Below are 19,457 nucleotides of genomic sequence, written 5' to 3'. Positions count from 1 at the left end.
GGTGAGAAAAGACAATCAGAAGTGGATACAAAAAAAAAAAATCCTGATTAGTATTTAATTTTGTTGGAGTATTAGTACTCTGTGAATTAAAGATCTTGAAACTTTTTATGCTATATTTTCTCTGTTTCAAAGGATAAAAGAAAATCTGTTGGGGTACTCAATCAAAACAACTATATCTACACTAAAACAAAGAAAATCAAAATAAAATTAATGTTTAAACTCATTATCAATTCCCTGTGACGATTTCCACAACTGCTCACATTCTGTGGTTGAAAGTAAGAAAAACATCACAGCGTTGATCTAAGGCTTTGGAATAGGAGAACATTTTTCTTCTTTCTTAGGGAATATAGTTGTCATGTGACATTACAAAATAGATTATTAATGGAAGGCTGAATATATCTGAATGAGTTACTAGAACGTAGAGGAAGACAGAGCACCTGCTAACAGCTATTGAACAATTTATAAATATCCCATTTAGAGCAGCAGCCAAAATGAGCTCAGCACTGGGATAAGATACCATAGAACTTCATGGAATCCGTCAGTCCCCTTGGATAGAGAAAATACTAGTCATTATTTAAGACTTTGGGGGAAAATAAAATTAGAGCCAAATAGAGGACAGATGACAGTTAAATTGCCAAACTGAAAATAACCTGAGTCTCTAAAACATTCACAACAGAAAGCCAGAACATGTTGAGTAAATGCCTGTTACATGGTGTATATACTTTTCTCTAAATGTTGGAAAACAGTAAAAGATTTCAGTTCAAACCCCCTGTGAACACATCTGGCCTGAAATCTGGCCAGCTAGAGTGAAACACAAACTTTAGTATTCTGAAAGATCCCGAAATAAGGCTAAGAACAGGCCATATGTAACCAGAGATTCAGTGATGGTTTTGCCAGTGCTGCTGACTATTACCGCACCATGTCTTCCTACTATGGAATTTATGCCTCTTCAATGAGACAAGCAAAGAGAAAAGGAACCAGAAGAGTCCTTAATAGAAAAACTGGTGATCACATCTTTGTTTGATACAATAGAGGATTCCAAGAGTTTGTCCTGCCAATTTCCAATCTAGCTGCCCTTAAGCATAACATTGAGGTGTCTCTGATTGAATTTCTCATCAGAGTTTACTAGAAACTTGGTGAAGAAAAATAAGTTGCTTCCTTCTCAAACACAGGCTGCCATGACTTTGGTGCTTTCAGTAGATGTTGTGAGCTGGTGTTAAGTCTTACTGATATGGCTTGGCTTATTGATATAGTGAGTCTTACTGATATGGTTTGGCTGTGTCCCCACCCAAATCTCATCTTCTTATGGTTCCCATAATCCCCATGCGTCATGGGCAAGACCCAGTGGAGTAACTTTTTCAACTCAGTAACTTTTTTTTCAGTGCATAATGTAAGCCAGGTACCGAATCATAGAGGTGGTTACCTCCATGCTGTTCTCATGATAGTGAGTTCTTATAAGATCTGATGGTTTTATAAGGGGCTTTTCCCCTACCTTCATTCTGCACTTCTCCTTGCTGATACCATGTGAAGAAGGACATGTTTGCTTCCCTTCTGCTTTGTTGTAAGTTTCCTGAAGCCTCCCCAGCCCTGCTGAACTGTGAGTCAACTAAAGCTCCTTCTTTTATAAATTATCCAGTCTTGGGTATGTCTTTATTAGCAATGTGAGAACAAACTAATACAGTTATAAGGTCAAATCTCGCAGACTTCATGAAGGCCTCCCCATGTTCTAGAGAATTCTAGGTTTAATTATTAAGACATGGCTACTGTCCAACCATGACAGTCATCCATGCCAGCTTACATATATATACATAATACATATGTAAGTATACACACACACACACACACACACACACACATATATGTAAGTATACACACATCCCAGCAGTAAGAAGTCATGGTTATTTAAGAATAAAATATAAATATCATTTTTTTCTTTCAATTGATGTGTATTGTATTTTATATGGGCTACTGAGTTGTTAGGACATAAATATTTATACCATAAATTGGTATAAATAACTTTTAAATGTTTAGTTTTCTAGTAGCATCACATACAGGGCATGTAGATTATGACTCCAGTTCTAAAAGTATGCATCAAGATACCCAGGGGCACTATATTGAACTCACAGGGGTCTTGTGAATGTTTTAAAATTTTAAGAGAAGCACAGCAATATTCGGTACCCATTGGACTTTGTATGAATGACAAGCTCAGGGTAGTTTGTAGTTTCAATATTCGAGACTGCAATACCTTTTTTGGATGATGCCCTAATTTACAAAGAGAGTTGCTATGATGAAAGGCAAGTACTATGAAAAAAAGCAACGTAGATAAAGAAGTAAGGATGGCAATGGCCAATCTGATCCCAAGATATAAGATATGCTGCAGGGCTCAGTATGTACACACATCCCATCAGTAAGCAATTTTGGTCATTTAAGAATAAAATATAAATATCTTTTTTTTCTTTCAATGTATGTACATTGTTACTATATATGGCTACTGAGTTGTTAGGACATAAATATTTAATAAGATATTTGGACCTATTATTTCATAACTGGAGCTGCAAGGCGTTTCTTTTGGCTTAGTGGTGCCAAGAAAAAATTGAGACACTAAGGGCTTCATGAGACAATGGAATTTTGGAACATCTTAACTATGTGTAAATAGTACCCTCTGAGTTGTGCCATTCACCCCGTATGTGATCCTAGGTCACACAGGAGAAATCTTGTTAATTTCAGACATACCTCCTTATTACCTCTAATTTTATAATCTCAATGAATTGCCTATGATCTGAATGTTGAGAAATAGCTTCTCATTTCCAGAAGATTAAATACAGTTTAAGGAATCAATAGAAACGAAGGAAGAATGCTTACCAAGCCTGGAAGTTCACAGCATTTGTCTGTATTGGCCCATGACGTGGAACAAACAATATCAAACATCTGTAACTGGAACTATGATTTAAAAAGAAAATTGTGATTCAATAAAATATGTATAAATCAAAATTATGATTTTACGTTACGTATTCTATAACAAAATATCAATATATTAATAATGCATTACAGTAAGTTAAAAAGTAATGCCAGCAATATCAAACTAATTCTTTTCCTCAAACACACAGTGATCTAAGATTTTGTCTATAATTACTCATCCATCATCTAAACCTTCTTACTTATCACAACTTCCCCTCCCCTTTCTACCCAAAGAGTAAGCTTAGCTCCTCTGTTAAAGTCTTCCTTGCAAAGCCCATCATAGCTGTTCCCAAATGACTCTGCAATCACACAACACTCCATATGTCTCCTCTATAGCACACCTCCCACTACACAATAAATTATTCACGTTACTAAACTCATCTTTATGTCACCTACCACAATATGTGGCATATCATAAGCACTCAGGAAGGCTTATTAATTCTCACTTCACTTCTTTGTACACACACTCAGTAACCTTTTCTTCAGTGCATAATGTAAGCCAGATATGACGTAGACTTTTAGAATGCAAACTTTTTTGTAAAAAATCATAGTCCTGACCTAGAAGAACTTGGAGTAAGAGAGAAGCACACAAATACTGTATACAACGTGGAAAATGTCATGACAGCTTCACATTCAGTATTGTGAGAATGTAAGCTATATGTATTTTTAAGTCATTGATCATGCCATAAATATTTAGACAGGCTTGCTCCACTCACGTATGTTGGTGATAAGTCAATGTACATGTTGAAATATACAGAAACATCATCATAACATCATTAAGAGCTAACACTAGCTTAATGACCCAATCATTTCTACTATATTTCTTCCTACCTTATTTTCAAATAGTAAGAGTGTGCTTTCTTACTGATCTGGGAGAAGGGTGAAATTGTTTTCATTTTAAAACTGTAATCTCCCTTTTGACGAGTGGTGTTTTCAGCTGGAGCTCTTGGTGCCTTCCTTATTGTTTCCCAGATGGTACTACCCTTCCTTTGCCAAACATCTTCTAGAAAAATGATAATGCCCAAGTAGATAGAACTATTGAAACATGTTATTAAAACTGCATGCACTATCACAAAAGAACTTGTTCTGACAGCAGACAAAATAAATAGGGCTTTCTGTCATTATACTCAAGTAACTTGCTTTATTGCAAACATTCATTCCAACTGATCAATAAAATAACCCTTGAATTTTGAAAGCAAATCCATGAGACAAAGCATCTTATTTTCTTGATCCTATATACATTTATTGAGCTGTCTGCAGAAACCTATGCATGGCTCACTGTGTTTTCCTAGGTGGTTTAAGTTCCCCTCCACCATCCAAGGATATGATAACTGAGCCTGTGCAGGACAACCAAACAAAAAAATATCATGTCTAGTAAAAAATTAAGTGTTTATTAGGTTGGTGTAAAAGTAATGGCAAAAATTGCAATTACTTTTGCACCAACCTAATAAAATTAAAACATTTGAAAAAATACATTATAGCTTATTTTTATAAACAATGACAACGAAAATAACAAATATTTCAAAGAGCATGGGGATTCTGAGATGATGGAGTTAGACTGCCTAGGTGTCATCCCCGACTCCTCCACTGACAAACTGAGTTACTTTGAGCAAATTATTTAATGCCTTGGAGACTCAGTTTTCTCATCTGTATTCATGCGGTTGTGAGGATTAAATAAGTTAGTATAGAGGAAATATTTAGAACAGTGCCTGGAATATAGTTGGCAGGTGTACATACAATAAAAAGGCCAAAAAAGTAGAATCAAAATGGCGCTGACAGTATTGTGGACAGAAATATAATAGTAGTTTTCTTCCACAATAATATCTATGAAATGTTTTGATTGAGAAAAATCTTAGCAAATAACAACAATAGCAACAAACATTTGCAGAATGAATGTTACTGTTTGCCCGGCACTATCCTAAGTACTTTGCACATATTATTAAATCTTCAGATCGCTGCTATGGGTTATGATCATAGCAAGGTCCATTCTGTGGAACAGGTCCAGGGATGATTTAAATAATGTAACCACATGTTGAAGGGTTAGTTCTGTTTGAGATTTAAATGGCATGCCCCATGTTCTTGTGGTTTATTTTAAAAATGCATGCACTATCTTTGATCTAACATTTAAAATGCAGAGAGCCCAATCTAATCTCACAATGCCATTCTGTCTGGGGACATTTATTAAATAGGTCCCATTATGACAGCATTGGATAGATTCAGCTAAGTCTGCAAATCATTTATCCATTAACAAATTTTCCATTTCTGAATAGAGCCCTCAGAGCAAAAAACATTTTCATGAATGGAAAGACTTAAAGAAAAGGTCTTTCACTAGCCCCAGTATACATCAAGATTTCTTGAAGTTTTTCAAATAAACATTCACCAACTAATCACCTATAACAGTCTCATGTCTACATACAAACCTTTCGCTAGATTTCTGCCTTATGACGTTATTGGGACTCTTTGGAGCTCAATTTATTTATTTCAGGGGTTGAATGCCTACTAAGTGCTGAATGAAACCAATATTATAATTTCAGGAATGTTACGTGGGCTGACTTTTCTTTTGCAAGTTAGATGATGTCAGCAGCTTTTTCTTTGAGCACAACAAATTTATTCATAATTGTTTGCACTTGTAATAGTTTAGATTCCTCAGCCCTTATTTAGGGACTATTATTTCCAAGGCACATTTTAGGGGATTGATTAAAAGAGAGAAAAAAAAAGCCTCTGGCTTTTATTCCAAAAGCAATAATATGCATATTTGTACAAATTATACAGGAGACAGTACAAGATGGTAAGTCAAAAGATCTCATATTTGAGTATCTTAAAAATGCAAGATAGTGTGGCTCAAAAGAAAGAATATTTTAGAGACCTAATGTAAGAAGCAGCCCTTTTTTTTTAACTTTTGTAACTTTTTTATAACTACTGGAAATTATAAATGATATATCTTTGCTAAAAAAAAAAAAAAGAAGAAGAAGAAGAGACACAAAACCTACTTTCACTTTTCATCATGTCTTTCAAGGGAATACTTAGCCAATTACAAATGCTCATTTTTCATTGTTAGACATTTTTGTCTGATTTTGCACAAAACGCAAGTCACCTGGGGTCAAATGTTAGCATGAAAATAACATTAAAATGTTTCTCAGCAGTTGAGTCATTTTGATCTCTGAATGGGAATTAAAATGTACCCCTGGCTCCACTTTCCACTCAGTGCCAAATTTTATTCTCTGATTTTTTTTTCTAACATACTATAACTAAGTTTATAATTTAAAGTAAAGCTGTATCTGAACTTATACAAATATTTAGAGAACTTTACACTGCACAAGAATACTGGTGAAAGAGTACTGAGGAACTAAACCATTTTCTGTTTGTAATTTGATGTTTAACTTTTATCTATGCCATCACAAAACTAAGATTGTGCATTTACCACTTGTCTACTATTGAACTGGGTGTTTTTAATTGGTTCTAATCAATTTATTGAATTCAAGGGAAACCACAAAGGTACCGATTAAATTAGAAAATAAAAATCAATAGCTATTACACTTGTTGGTATTAGAATTTTTAGGTATAGTCACACTTGGGGGTAAGTTTTGATCACTTTGCTCCCAAGGTTGCAATTCAAATAACTGAATCTGTCGATGAACAGATAGGACATACAGTCTCTGGTACAGACCAAACTCCCTTCTCTGCTTTATCCTGTAACAATCAGAGTCCAACCTAATGGAAGCAGCACTGGGATGAAAGGCAGATGATCTTAGGAGTCGGATATAGTCTCTTATCTCACTATACTCACTTTTTGAAAGGGGACCTGACCCTAGCTTCTTAAAGTCTGTTTCTGTATCTACAGAGTAGCGAAGATGTAACTCTTTCTAGTATTATTACAGAATTAAATGAAATAATCCCAGAAAAGTACACACTGCGTAGCTCCCAGCAGGGGTGTAATAACTATTAGTCACCATTATAATTTTAAAGCTTAAAATAGATAGTTCATGTGAAAATATCCTTTTTTTTTTTAGCAATTTAACACTCGTTTTCAAACAATGTTTGTAGAATCATCAACTAGTCTACTATTGATTTCTATATAAAAGCTGTAAGTCAGTGGCTAAAATGATAGACAACTCCATGGCATAACTCATACGTCTCTTTTATTTGAACAGCAGGGAGCTAAATATATGCCAATTGGATAATTACCTAAGTATTAGATTTGTGAAGGCAGAAGAAAGGCACTATAAGGTATGTGATCATATGCCAGAAGCTCAAGACTTTCCTAGAATCATTTCATTAGGTAACAGAAATCCAGGAGAAACTTCTTAGGAAAAAATAATTGGAAAGTAGTAGCACAGTTGCTAAGTTTCATTCCACATGTATAGAGACAGATGAATTAAGCCTACTTGCTAGTTTAGTCCAGTACAGACTGTTACTGCCTATAGAATATTGCATTGCTGAACACCAGCTGATCTTATTAAGAACGTGAGTGATTTCTATTGAGTAGTTACTGTTTCCTTAAATCCATTAATCTATATTCTACTAAATTATGGTTTAGAAAGAATGTATTTTCTTTAAAGACTAAATCTTTAGACTCTTCCACCATCTGGCATTTATTGAATAATTGCTGGATTTGGCAGGGAGTGGAAACTATAAGTTACTCATCTCTCTCATATAATTACTCCTCCTAGAATCCACAATTTGCACAACACACGTTCCCTTTTTCTAGGTATTAGAGTACAAATGTATATCAAGATTAGATTGGCAGTCTGTGATGTCTAAGTTTAAAACTGAAACTGAGACTTATCTTACTTTGTACTGAAACGATTAATAAATACCCCTCAAAAAGCAGGTCTGAGTTTCCAATCACATTCTTGAGATCTAACCTAATACATTCATTTCAACATAATCAAATTCTTCAGTAAGTGGGCAGCCTGAAAATCTAGTTAGTAATCCTTTGTAGACTTCTAGATTCTAACAAATGCTATGACTTTTTTCCTACTAGCCTTACAAAGAACTCTTTAATTATTGACTTCTATAATTCTCCTTTGTCTACTAGTAGTTGGAAGTAATCACAGAGAGTGCTCTGTTTAATTGCATTTCTTTCATGGCCAAAAGTAAAGATTGATTATCAGCAGGCTGAAACCTGCAGGCACTTTCGTTTTCAGAAAGAAATTCATTCATATTTAGTTGGTCATCTATTTGGAGTATAATTATTACATACAGTGTAGTTTATAATACAATTACAAAACTATAACTGCGAAATATATTGTAATTATAATTATAAAATAATTTGGAGAGAGTATAATATATATTACTGGACTACTGTCAACATCACACATGGAATATACGCAAGACAAAATTTTAAGGAAAGACATAATACAATTTGAACAGACAATATTTTATTTAATTTCTATCAAATGTTTCTTGAGAACTTACTCTGTTCATCAGTATTGATCAGACACTGTGATGTAAGGTGGTTTTAAACAAAGACAATGACGTGGTTTCTATTTTGAGGCATTTATAATCTGATTAGAGAAGCGAAATGTGGATATATGAAAGAGAAAGAAAATAGTGTGTGACTATCAATAATCAAGTGCTAGAGTCTGAAAAAGGTGGGATGGAGAATGGAGAATGTGTTGTTGACTTTGTTCAATAACAATGGCTGTTCTTAAGTGAATGCTTACTAACTTTCAGAAACCTTATATTCGTTATTTCTAAAATTAAGAAAATATTAGTAATAGTATTATCATATACCTAGAATGGTTTCCCTTTTTTTTTTTTTTTTTTTGAGATGGAGTCTCGCTCTGTCACCCAGGCTGGAGTGCAGTGGCACGATCACTGCAACCTCTGCCTCCCAGGTTCAAGCGACTCTCCTGCCTCAGCCTCCCAAGTAGTTACTACAGACATGTGCCTGGAATTAGAACCACGGGTCTATTTTATTTATTTGACATAGTATAGGATTTCATTTTTACAAGGTGATCTTTAGCTTAAAAAGTCTTTGAGAACTACCAGCTCTTGTATAACTGGCTAATTCTACAGATCTGTGAAAGTGGGAGACAATAGTAATTGATAATTATCTTGATTGTACTATTACATAAGAGAAGCATAGATTAGAATAGTTAGGATTGTTTACAACAGTAAAATGCCTCACAAATTGTAGAATGACTCAAATTAGAGAACGCTGCTAATTAGTTGTGAATGCACAGTGTTAACACACACAAAAAAACTGTGTGCACTATTCTTTTTTTTTGTGGGTAATGAGTGATGGGAGTGTCTGCCAATTGGAACTCTCCCAGATTTAAACTCCATGTTGTATGATAAAAAATATATTATCTTAGAATGGTATGTTACTTAAATAACCACTAATAATTAAAGGGTAAACTTTAAATTAGTAATAGCAAAAAACTAGTTTTAAAATGCCCAAATCTACCCAAATAAGAGGCTTATGTCAATTTCCTGTGTGTAATATTTGCTAATTTTGTATGGACTTGTATTTGCTTATATAAATGAGGTTCATTTACAGCTGTAATTCTTTTCTAAAAACCATTTATGCCCCAAACCATGTGATAAATATTTTACCATTTAAAATGCATTTAGAAAATAAACTAGTCTAATTCCTAATGCATACTCTGTATAACATAGAAGAAGCCTACTGCCACAAGCTTTGAATGTACATGTTTAATTCATTCAAAGAGGCCACTATCTATCCATCTATCTATATATCTATCTATCCATCCATCCATCCATCCATCCATCCATCCATCCACCCACCTTTTTGTCAAACATTTCCCCTGGAAAATAGCTAATGTACTTTAAAAGGATTTCTCCCCTTTAACAATAACACAGCTTCACGCATTTATTTACTTACCGGGGCAGAGTTTCCACCTGGTCCTCTTGATCGAACCATTTTCCCTAGTACTTCTACACCATCTGATGTGATATTAGCAGATGTGTTTATTGCCTTCTCACCCACTTGCTTGCAGTCAATAACCATTTCGACCAAAGTCTTGCTGACAACAATGTGTAGCTAGATAAAAGTAAGATGTTTTAGGAGGTAAGAAACAGAAGGAAATATCAACTACATTTGTATAACTGTATGACTCATCATTACAAAGTATGAAAGAGAAGAGAAGGAATTCTGTCATCACGTATTTTGCTAGAAGACAAAATTTACCCTTTATCATCTCCATGATTTTCCCACATTCAAGTACCATCGCTATTTTTCTCTAATTAACACTTCTTTTTAAAACGGCTTTGAAAGGATTCACTTTTCAAAGTCTGGCCTAACTGGAGAGCAATTGCATCTTTGAAATCACAGGACTGCTGTGCTAGGTATGCCTTTTCTGAATGCACATTAAAAATAACAAAAATATTAAAATTAAAAATTCTTGTTGATATATCACCAAAAATCATCCAAGGTACTACAAGTGGTTGGCAAACCACACTTTAAAAATATTTATTTAATTTAGGATGAGGAAAGAAGATCTAGAATCTGAGAGGAAAGAAGGAATGCTTTCTGGTGACGCCAGGTTCAAATAAAATAAAGCCGTTTAGCTTAGCAGATAGTGCAATTTTCTCAAACTAGAATCTCAAGAATCTGGAGGTCCATGATCATATTTTCAGAAGAAGTCTACACATTCTTTGTGAGGACTTGTAAAAGTCTGTGTTATTATTTAGGTGACAGTCAGTGGTGGTATATTCTAGGTGAACTAGATAACCACACTATGTCCAAGTTCTGCCATAACATTTCAGTGCTTATCTATGCCTTGTAACTTATGATGGTATTAGCCTCACGAGTACTACAGTACTTGTTCTGGCAGACTGATGAGCTAAAAGAGTGAAATTAACAGGTAAATAATGATTTCACCCTAAGTTAAAGCCAAAAGAAGTCACAAATCTGTTAAGGTATCATGGTAGTTGAAAGAAAAACTATCTTGGGCAATACAATCAAGATTATGGGGTGAAATTAATAGGTAAATTATGGTTTCACCCAAAGTAAAAACCAAAAGAAGTTACAGATCTGTTTATGGTATCATGGTAGTTAAAAAACAAACAAACAAAAAAAATCTTGGGCAATACAATCAAGATTATGGGAGGTATAGTAGCTAGTACTGTATTCACATTATAAGCAGAAACTGAATGTCAATGAAATAATGTCTTCTTTCATATTAAGACAGTGTTACTTTTAATTTTACTGGTTTTGCTCAACTTCATTTTTGTTTCATTGTTGTATATGAGCTGAAAGAACATGGACTTACACCAATTTTTCTTTCATGCTTTATTTAAGTTAGATCATGATACAAATAATGTAAGTCAACAGTGGGACCCTTAAGAATCCTTTTCCTTCAAAAAGGAATAAACTATTGCCCAAGTATAGAAACATGGTTGGAATAAACCTCACCACATTCCTTGCTTCTTATTAACATCTCTGTTACAATCATTTGCTAGAATCTAATTCAATTCTTATGTGTTTCTGAACCTTAGAACACTTTCCATTATTACAGATTACAGAAATTTTCATACTGGGTGCTAGAAAACTTAGCTTCAAATACCCCTGCCTTAAGAATTGTTAACTTGTGGGGAGTTATTCACATGCTTAAAAATCTTGTTTTTGTTTTACAAAAGGAGATGCTGAAAATTTTTCAAAGATATTTTGTTTCTTTGTTTGCACTTAAGTGTCCATTTATATATTTAAAACTTTTTGAAAGAAACTTTGGGCCCACACTTCATAACCAAAGTGTACAAAATAAAACTGAAAATCAATGAGAAATTAAGGTAAAGTATTTATTCACTTATAAGTCCATGAACAAATAGAATTTGATTTCTACAAATTGAATTTGCATTGAGATGTTCTATTAATAGGTCTATTATAAAGTATTTTCTCACATGAGAAGCCTTTTTTCTTCCTCATTTGGCTTTTTGGCTTTATGAACATTGTAAAGCTGAGGGAAGTCTTTCTTCACATAACTTTTAAAAACTTGAGGGTTTATAAATTTTAAATTGATTTTTAATGAACTTCACTTCTTGAGTTCTTCTGGTAAGGAAACAAAACTTAACCTTCACCTAAGACTTAGAAAGGATTCTTTGGAATGAGAATTACAAGTTCGTGCCTAAACCGTGGGCTAAAATGACAATGTTTCTTTTAACACTCATGAAATCTCAAATGCTTTTCATCTCCCATGCAATTTTCTTTTTTTTGCTATTTTGCAATAGACTCTGCATAACCAAGAAAATAATCATGCCAAGAGAATTTGCTGAGTAAACAATGTTAAGTCCAAAGAGCTGCTAATGGGACCAGTCTGAGCCATGAACTAATAAATCTCCACCTGTATATCATGTTCTTTTCAGATACCTTTTCCTCTGGTAGTACAGTCCTATTAAACAGGAAAAATATAGTGTTTTTGTTTGTTTGTTTGTTTTTTGTTTTTTAGCAATTGTTCTTAACGTAATTATGTGGTATATGACATTCAAAGCCACAGAAAGTAGCAAAGTTGCATAAATTCGATTGATTTGACCGCATTCTAGGCCATGAGACAGAAGCCAGGAAAATTACCATGCATGCTTCCCTCCTCTCATTCTAAAAGGGCAGGGAGAGCCTGGTTAGGAGGCGAAGCATTTTTCTGCACCAGCTAGTAAATGCTCTGCTCATCCTGCAGTGTAGGTGTTACACTGCTTAACACCACAGATCAGTGGGTTTATTCACCAAACACAAAGGAAGCAGTAGATGTTGGTAGATGTCCACCCCAGCCATCAACACAGAAGTGTTTCCGAGAAGCAAATGTTAAGGAACATAGTTCTATCACAAGTGCTGAGTTATTATAATAATGACAAGTACACTTAGATTTTACAAAATTTTTCCACGGGGTAATTGTTATGATGACAGTCATGGGCTATACTTGTATGTATGTAAAAATATCAGTGCAGTCAGTAATCTCTATCTGCAAATTTTAAGATGATTCAGCTGACTGTGCTTTCACCTGCACTGGTAGATAGCTAGTTGCACCAGCCAGACCAGCAAACTTTTCTACATGGCACAGATGCAGCAAATGAGTAACTGTCTACTTGGTAATACAGTAACCTTAACTACATTGTTCCTCAATGAGGAAAGGTGGCCCCCTTATTTTCTGGAACACCTGCAAAAAAATGTACATTTCAGGGTCCTCTCTCAGAACTACCAAATCAGAATCTCTGGATATGTTAACAAGCACGAAGGTAATTCTCACTCCAGTTGGAATTTGACATCCAAAGCCCTATGGAATTCTTTTCAATAGCTTTGTTCAAAAGCAAACAGAATAAAGAATATATGCATAAAAGCATTACTAACCTTGTGAAAGCTTCCATAGAAAATTTTCCTAATTTCCGGTCCTTCGAAAGTAACAGTTTGAAAATCCCCACTCTGGTCATAGTTGAAATATGTTAGAGTTTTCCCACCATCTATTGAAAGAAAAATAAAAATATTTTAGAAATAATTAAAATAGGTGAATTTTTTTCTAAAATTCAACTCAAAACATAATAACACATCTTTTGTTTTGATGCTGTATTTAGAACGATGTGATGGGTAAGGAAGTGATCTACAGTTCCCAGGTTCCTGCACACTTTCAGTGGCTACATGAACTGATTTAACCCCATGGTGCTGACAGTGAAGCGAAGACCCTTACACATATTCTTCCTCTGTACTTCTTGCCCAGACTCTCATCCCCATCACTCTCTTGGGAGAAATTGTCCAAAGCTGGGAGTAGAGGCAGACAGAGCTGCTTTAAGTTTATCAAACCTTAACGACTAGAAACCAGTCCTTTTGTCTTTTTAACCCGCTGCAGCAACCAACTTTCCTAGGATGTGCAACTTATGCCACCCAAGATATTTCATTTATTATGACCACACAAGCACAAACTTTTCTAATCTTAAATTCTTCCTATTGCAAGAAATATTTTATTATTTAAAAGTTATGAATATTTTCTTTCAAATTCATTCTTATGATACAAATTAATTCTTCTGTTTTTAAAAGGAGCAAGCTAGTATTAATCATTTTGAGAAAATTTGTTTTCAAGCCCAAGGTATATATAGAGTTAGTAATGTATACGCTTTCAATCTACAGCCTTTCCTTAGTTTTAATATCATTGTGAAATGCTTCCACGATATCATATTTTGTTGTTGATTAGTTTCTGTGTACTGAAGAATCCTTTTACTAACACTAGTTGGAAACAAGCTTAATAGTTTCCTTATCCAAATGTTTGACTTAGCACCTAGCAACAGCCTCCAAATTTTGGTTCCTAGCTTCACTGGAGTCCTAAACTAAAACTAGATATAGAAAATTCAGTGATATTAACCAAAAGCTTGATCTGCTTACGTGATCATCGTGTACAACATCCAAGAACATGTGGGCACGAGTTTAAGAAACTTCCTTCATTGGCTCTTCCTCAACTTTCCAGCCTCCACACACTGGCATTTCCCAGCCTCCAGACCTATTCTCTGCTCTTTCTGGACTCATTTTCTAGATAATCCCACCCAGTCTTATGGCTTGTATAGCAAAGACACACAACTTTCCAATGTGTATCTCCATCCCAGAATTCCTTCTAAATATGCAATCTGACATACACTCTGGGATATCAAATATGCATCTCACATTTATCACATCCATGTCCAAAAAAGGAACCGTGGTCCCACCCCTCCCATTGACCCTCCAATGACCTTTCTGTAGTTTTCCCTATCCCAAGAAAAATTGTTTTTCTCTCTTCACCTTCCTCACTACTGCATCCAGGCCTAGTGTTGGCACAAAATAGGAACTCAAGAAATACTTGTTCAAAGAATGAGAGAAAGGGTAAATCAACTGCTATATAATTCATTGTTTAGTATTTTCACATAAGATTATGTATTACAGTTACTCTGTAATATACACAAACAGGCAAGATGGCATGCCACATACATGATTCATACATGTATGTGTAAATGTGATCTCAATGAATATACTTACTGTCTAAAATAACCCCAACCAATGGGTCAAAATTTTTATTTAAAATCTCCCAAAGAGCAAATGGCTCCTGTGGAGTGTCAGGAAGAATCCGGAATAGAAAACTGATTGTGTAGTCGGAGGGCAATCCTTCTGGGTGCAAGTACCTGAATGTAGGAAGAAAATTCTGCTTTATTGTATCCTTCCTCCAAAAAGTTACTCCTTTCATTACAAAGCAAATACGTTTTCATTACACGAGATTTGGAAAAACAGAAAAGACTACCATTAACACCAACTAGATGACTGTGGGAGTAATCTAATTTCGTAAAGAATGTGTGCATTTGTCCAATTCATATCACGTGTCCCTTTTTTTTCTTAGCACCATTTAATAGTTATTTTCCATTTCCTTAAATATTTTTAAGAGTATGATATTTCATGGATACACAATCCTCTCTTGTCCATTTTATCACTTACCTAATCAGTCACTTCTCATTGAACATTTTAGTAGTGTCAAAGGTTTTCATGTAATAATGTTGATCTATTATCCTTTTGAATAACATAAGTTATGACATTATCACTCTCTACTACACACTGTAGTCAACTGCATTCCCATCTGTGTCGCACCATCCAGATCCACCTTCAAAAATTAAGGGTACACTATCCCTCGTCCTGGGAGTGTTGTCTACAGACACTTTTCAGACACCAATCCCCCTTCAGAAATTGTCTTGGCTGAAAAAGGATGCCTTTCCCAAGGTCATGCCACCTTATTAGGTAGCTTATTTTCAATGACTGGTCATTGAGGAAATATAAGGACCTGAACCCCTGAACCCAATGGGAGACAGCTCTGAAGGGCCATACCATTTACAGAACTCCTCTGAGTGAGTGGAGGCTTTTATTGAGATTCTTCACAGCTTGACTTCTCCCTCTGCCCCATCCTGCTTCCTGCTGTTCCCTTCCACGAGGGAATGCCCTTATCGACTTCCCACATACTAATATCTGCTAGAAAATCTGCTTCCTGAAGAGCCCAACCTACAATATAGTCTTGTCTCTCTAACAACTAAGGTGATCACTCATTTACTTTTTAAATCTTCCTCCAAGCAAAAAAAATACAGCCCTTTACATATAGTAGAAACTCTCTAATAGTTATTAATTGAACAAATAAACGTGAAACTTTTGCATAAGTTTGAAAATGAAAGTTTAGTTTGCTTAGATAAAAATATTCATTTATTTATGTATTCGTTAATTCATTTGTCCATTCCACAAGTATTTTTTGAGTGTCACCTATATGCCAGACATTGTAACATACAGTTAAGATACATCAGCAAATAAACTAACAAAGGTCTTGTGACTGTAAATGTTAGGTGTCAACTTGACTGGATTAAAGAATATCTAGAAACCTGGTAAAGCACTATTTTGGAGTATATCTGTGAGGGCATTTCCACAGGAGATTAGCAAGTGAGTCTGAGTGAACCAGGTGGGGAAGATCCGCCCTCAGTGTGGACAGACACCATCTAATTTTCTGGGGATTCAGAGATAAAAACAAGAATAAGGCAAATGTATCTATAAAGCAGCTAAATAATGTGATTTTATATAAACCTGATTACTACTCTTCAACTTTCTAGAGCTGCTGATAGGGAAAATGTGGCACATATACACCATGGAATATTATGCAGCCATAAAAAACGATGAGTTTGGGTCCTTTGTAGGGACATGGATGAACCTGGAAACCATCATTCTCAGCAAACTGACAGAAGACCAGAAGATCAAACACCGCATGTTCTCACTCATAGGCGGGTGTTAAACAATGAGAACACATGGACACAGGGAGGGGAGCACTACACACTGGGGTCAGTTGGGGGGAAATAGGGGAGGGACGGTGGGGGGTGGGAAGCTGGGGAGAGATAGTAAGGGGAGAAATGCCAGATGTAGGTGATGGGGAGGAAGGCAGCAAATCACACTGCCACGTGTGTTCCTATGCAACAATTTTGCATGTTCTTCACATGTACCCCAAAACCTAAAATGCAATAAAATAAATAAATGGGAAAAAAAAATCGAAACCATTTGAACTACGGCACTACTGTGAAATGGTTCCAGGTCTGGGCACTGGAGCCTGATTGCTGGATACAAATTCCAAGATTGCCATTTAACTATGTGAGCTCACTCAAGTAATTTAGCTTCTTTGTGTTTCTGATTCACTATCTGTAAAATTTAGATAATGCTGGAATCTACTTTCATAGAGGTGTTTGGAGGTTTGAGTGAGTTAATGTACATAAAGCATTTAGAACGATGCCTAGTAGTAGTGCTATATAAGTATCATTTTTTTTTTTAAGACAGGGTCTTGCTCTTTCACTAAGGCTGAGGTGCAGTGGCGTGATCATGGCACACTGCAGCTTTAACCTCCTGGGCTCAAGCGATCCTCCCACCTCAGTTTCCAGAGTAGCTGGGACTACAGGTGCACATCACATTGTCCAGCTAATTTTTTTATTTTTATTTTTTTGTAGAGGCTGGGTCTCATTTTGTTGCCCAACTGGTCTCAAACTTTTGGCTCAAGTGATCCTCCCATATTGGCCTCCCAAAGTGTTGGGATTACAGGCATGAACCACAGCACCCAACAATCATTTTTATACGTTGTCTCAGATCAGCAGATATTAAAGTTCAATCCGCAGTATGTGTGAGTCCAATGTTTTTAAACAAAGAAACGTAAATATCATCTACTGTAAACATTGTGGAAAATCCTACCAGGGACTATTACACCATATTTCAAGTTGACATCATTTTCACAGTGAGATATAATAAACTTATAACTGACTTTAAAATCTTGCAATGGAAACATACCTGGTTGGCTGGGAAACCAGGGCATCTTTATGGAGTTGGTAACATGGAAACACATTGAAGGTACCAGGCTCCATAGAAACCCCTTCCACTGATGAAAAATCTTTTTCAACCAAACCAAACATTTCCATCATTTTAAATCCTAAAAAAAAAAATAATAATAATGTAGAAAAAGAATAAACATACAGAATATGGCACTTTAGAATTTTGAATTTTAATATTTTTCTATTAAGGATTTAAAAATAAAAACAGAAACCCCATCCCCAAATGAGAGGTATGTAATATATTTGTGTTTGAAAAAATTGTGATAAAGCATACCTGCAAGATCAATGCCATCCTTGTGTACCATTGGACAGGCTGGAAAACCAAACAAACAAAATAAAACTCTAATTCAGATATTTCACAAACACACGCTTTCCCTGTCCTGAGAACAGGAAACTAACATAATCTTTCCGGAAGTGGATTGTGGAGAGAATCCAAATCAAATGTGACTATGGTTTTCTGTGGTTTCTCAAGGATTGAAATGCACGAAGGACCCTTATTACAACTAAAGGGCCGTAGCTTCCTTCTCTCCTGGGTTGATTAAAATCAATGGTTATCATCTGAGAGTATGTATTGGAACACATCTTCCTTGTAATGTGTAGCCCAGATGATGTAATACAGTTTACATCTTAATACATTGAAAATTATTTACTACATCTGTTTAGCTACAGTTGCTTTTAAACATAGACTCATCTGATTAGGGAAGGTTTTTATCAATCTAAGCTTTAAACGGAGAAGGGCAGGTTTACTTCCATGTGCTCAAAGCCACAGAACTTAGTGTGTATATAACAAGCAGCTCTGGAAGTCAATATTCTTTTCTCAGATCTAGATGAGACTCATTATTTAACCAGTATCAAATATTTCAGCCATTAAACAACACGAGTAAGTACAAATTCCAAAGAACTAACTTGCTGATGCAGTTTCGCAGACAAAAGTAATTAACTCATCTTCAATTTTCTTAAAGGCGTCAAAGTCATCCACAAAGAAGACATGGCGTGCGCTGGGCTTACTGCCAATGCTAACCAACTCTGAGTAGTCTGCATCTGCCACACCAATTGCAAAAATGCTATAGCCTGTGGCAGACAGAGAACAGATTTCTGATTACTTTAAATTGTACAAAACACAAATAATGCAATATAAGACACGTCCAAATGTTTAAAATATGTTTATTTAGGAAGGCCCATGGGGGTGGATAATTCATTCTTTACAGTTCATCAGAGTTCTGCATGTATATATTTCAGTATGTGATAATGATTCCATCATCCCCTAAAGAAATTTTCCATTTTAAAGAAACCCAAGAAGACCAACACCCCAATTTGTGCTTGCAACGAAATAGTTTGCAGTTGAGTAATATCTCTGTGGTTGCATATTTTTAAAAGTTACTTTAACATTTGTGGTATGAAATATACTTGAAACAGAGACACTGAGCTTATCTCAGTTTTTTTTTTTTTTTAGAAGTAGAAACTGAGATCTTAATAGACCTAGCAACCTAAGTTGGGTCACCATGTGATGCTTGGCAAGTAAATAGAATGACTATTTGCCATGATAGTTTATGTAATTTAATCTTCACAGCAGTCTTGTGAGAATCTCCATTTTACAGATTAAGAGGCTGAGGAGTTTCTGTAATAAAGTTCTTTCCTGGTCCTTTTCTTCCTTCCTTCCTTCCTTCCTTCCTTCCTTCCTTCCTTCCTTCCTT

General features: G+C 35.3%; 1 protein-coding gene across 4 annotated transcripts in view; it reads right to left on the bottom strand.

Annotated features, from left to right (window-relative positions):
* COL14A1 (collagen type XIV alpha 1 chain) overlaps nt 1–19,457 on the bottom strand; it is a 257,258-nt gene that overhangs the window by 84,523 nt on the left and 153,278 nt on the right. For all 4 annotated transcript variants that reach the window (XM_032252681.1, XM_032252674.1, XM_032252687.1 and 1 more), the window contains exons 29-35: nt 18,670–18,834; nt 18,038–18,076; nt 17,723–17,861; nt 14,912–15,054; nt 13,265–13,374; nt 9,809–9,967; nt 2,863–2,940 (exon numbers count right to left, since the gene is read on the bottom strand). In XM_032252681.1, coding sequence (XP_032108572.1) covers nt 2,863–2,940; nt 9,809–9,967; nt 13,265–13,374; nt 14,912–15,054; nt 17,723–17,861; nt 18,038–18,076; nt 18,670–18,834 — 833 coding nt within the window. The remainder of the gene's footprint in view (nt 1–2,862; nt 2,941–9,808; nt 9,968–13,264; nt 13,375–14,911; nt 15,055–17,722; nt 17,862–18,037; nt 18,077–18,669; nt 18,835–19,457) is intronic.

This window comes from Sapajus apella, unplaced genomic scaffold, assembly GCF_009761245.1.
Source record: "Sapajus apella isolate SASKATOON/1434 unplaced genomic scaffold, GSC_monkey_1.0 scaffold3, whole genome shotgun sequence".
NCBI lineage: Eukaryota > Metazoa > Chordata > Mammalia > Primates > Cebidae > Sapajus > Sapajus apella.
This window is presented reverse-complemented; position numbering and strand designations above follow the sequence as displayed.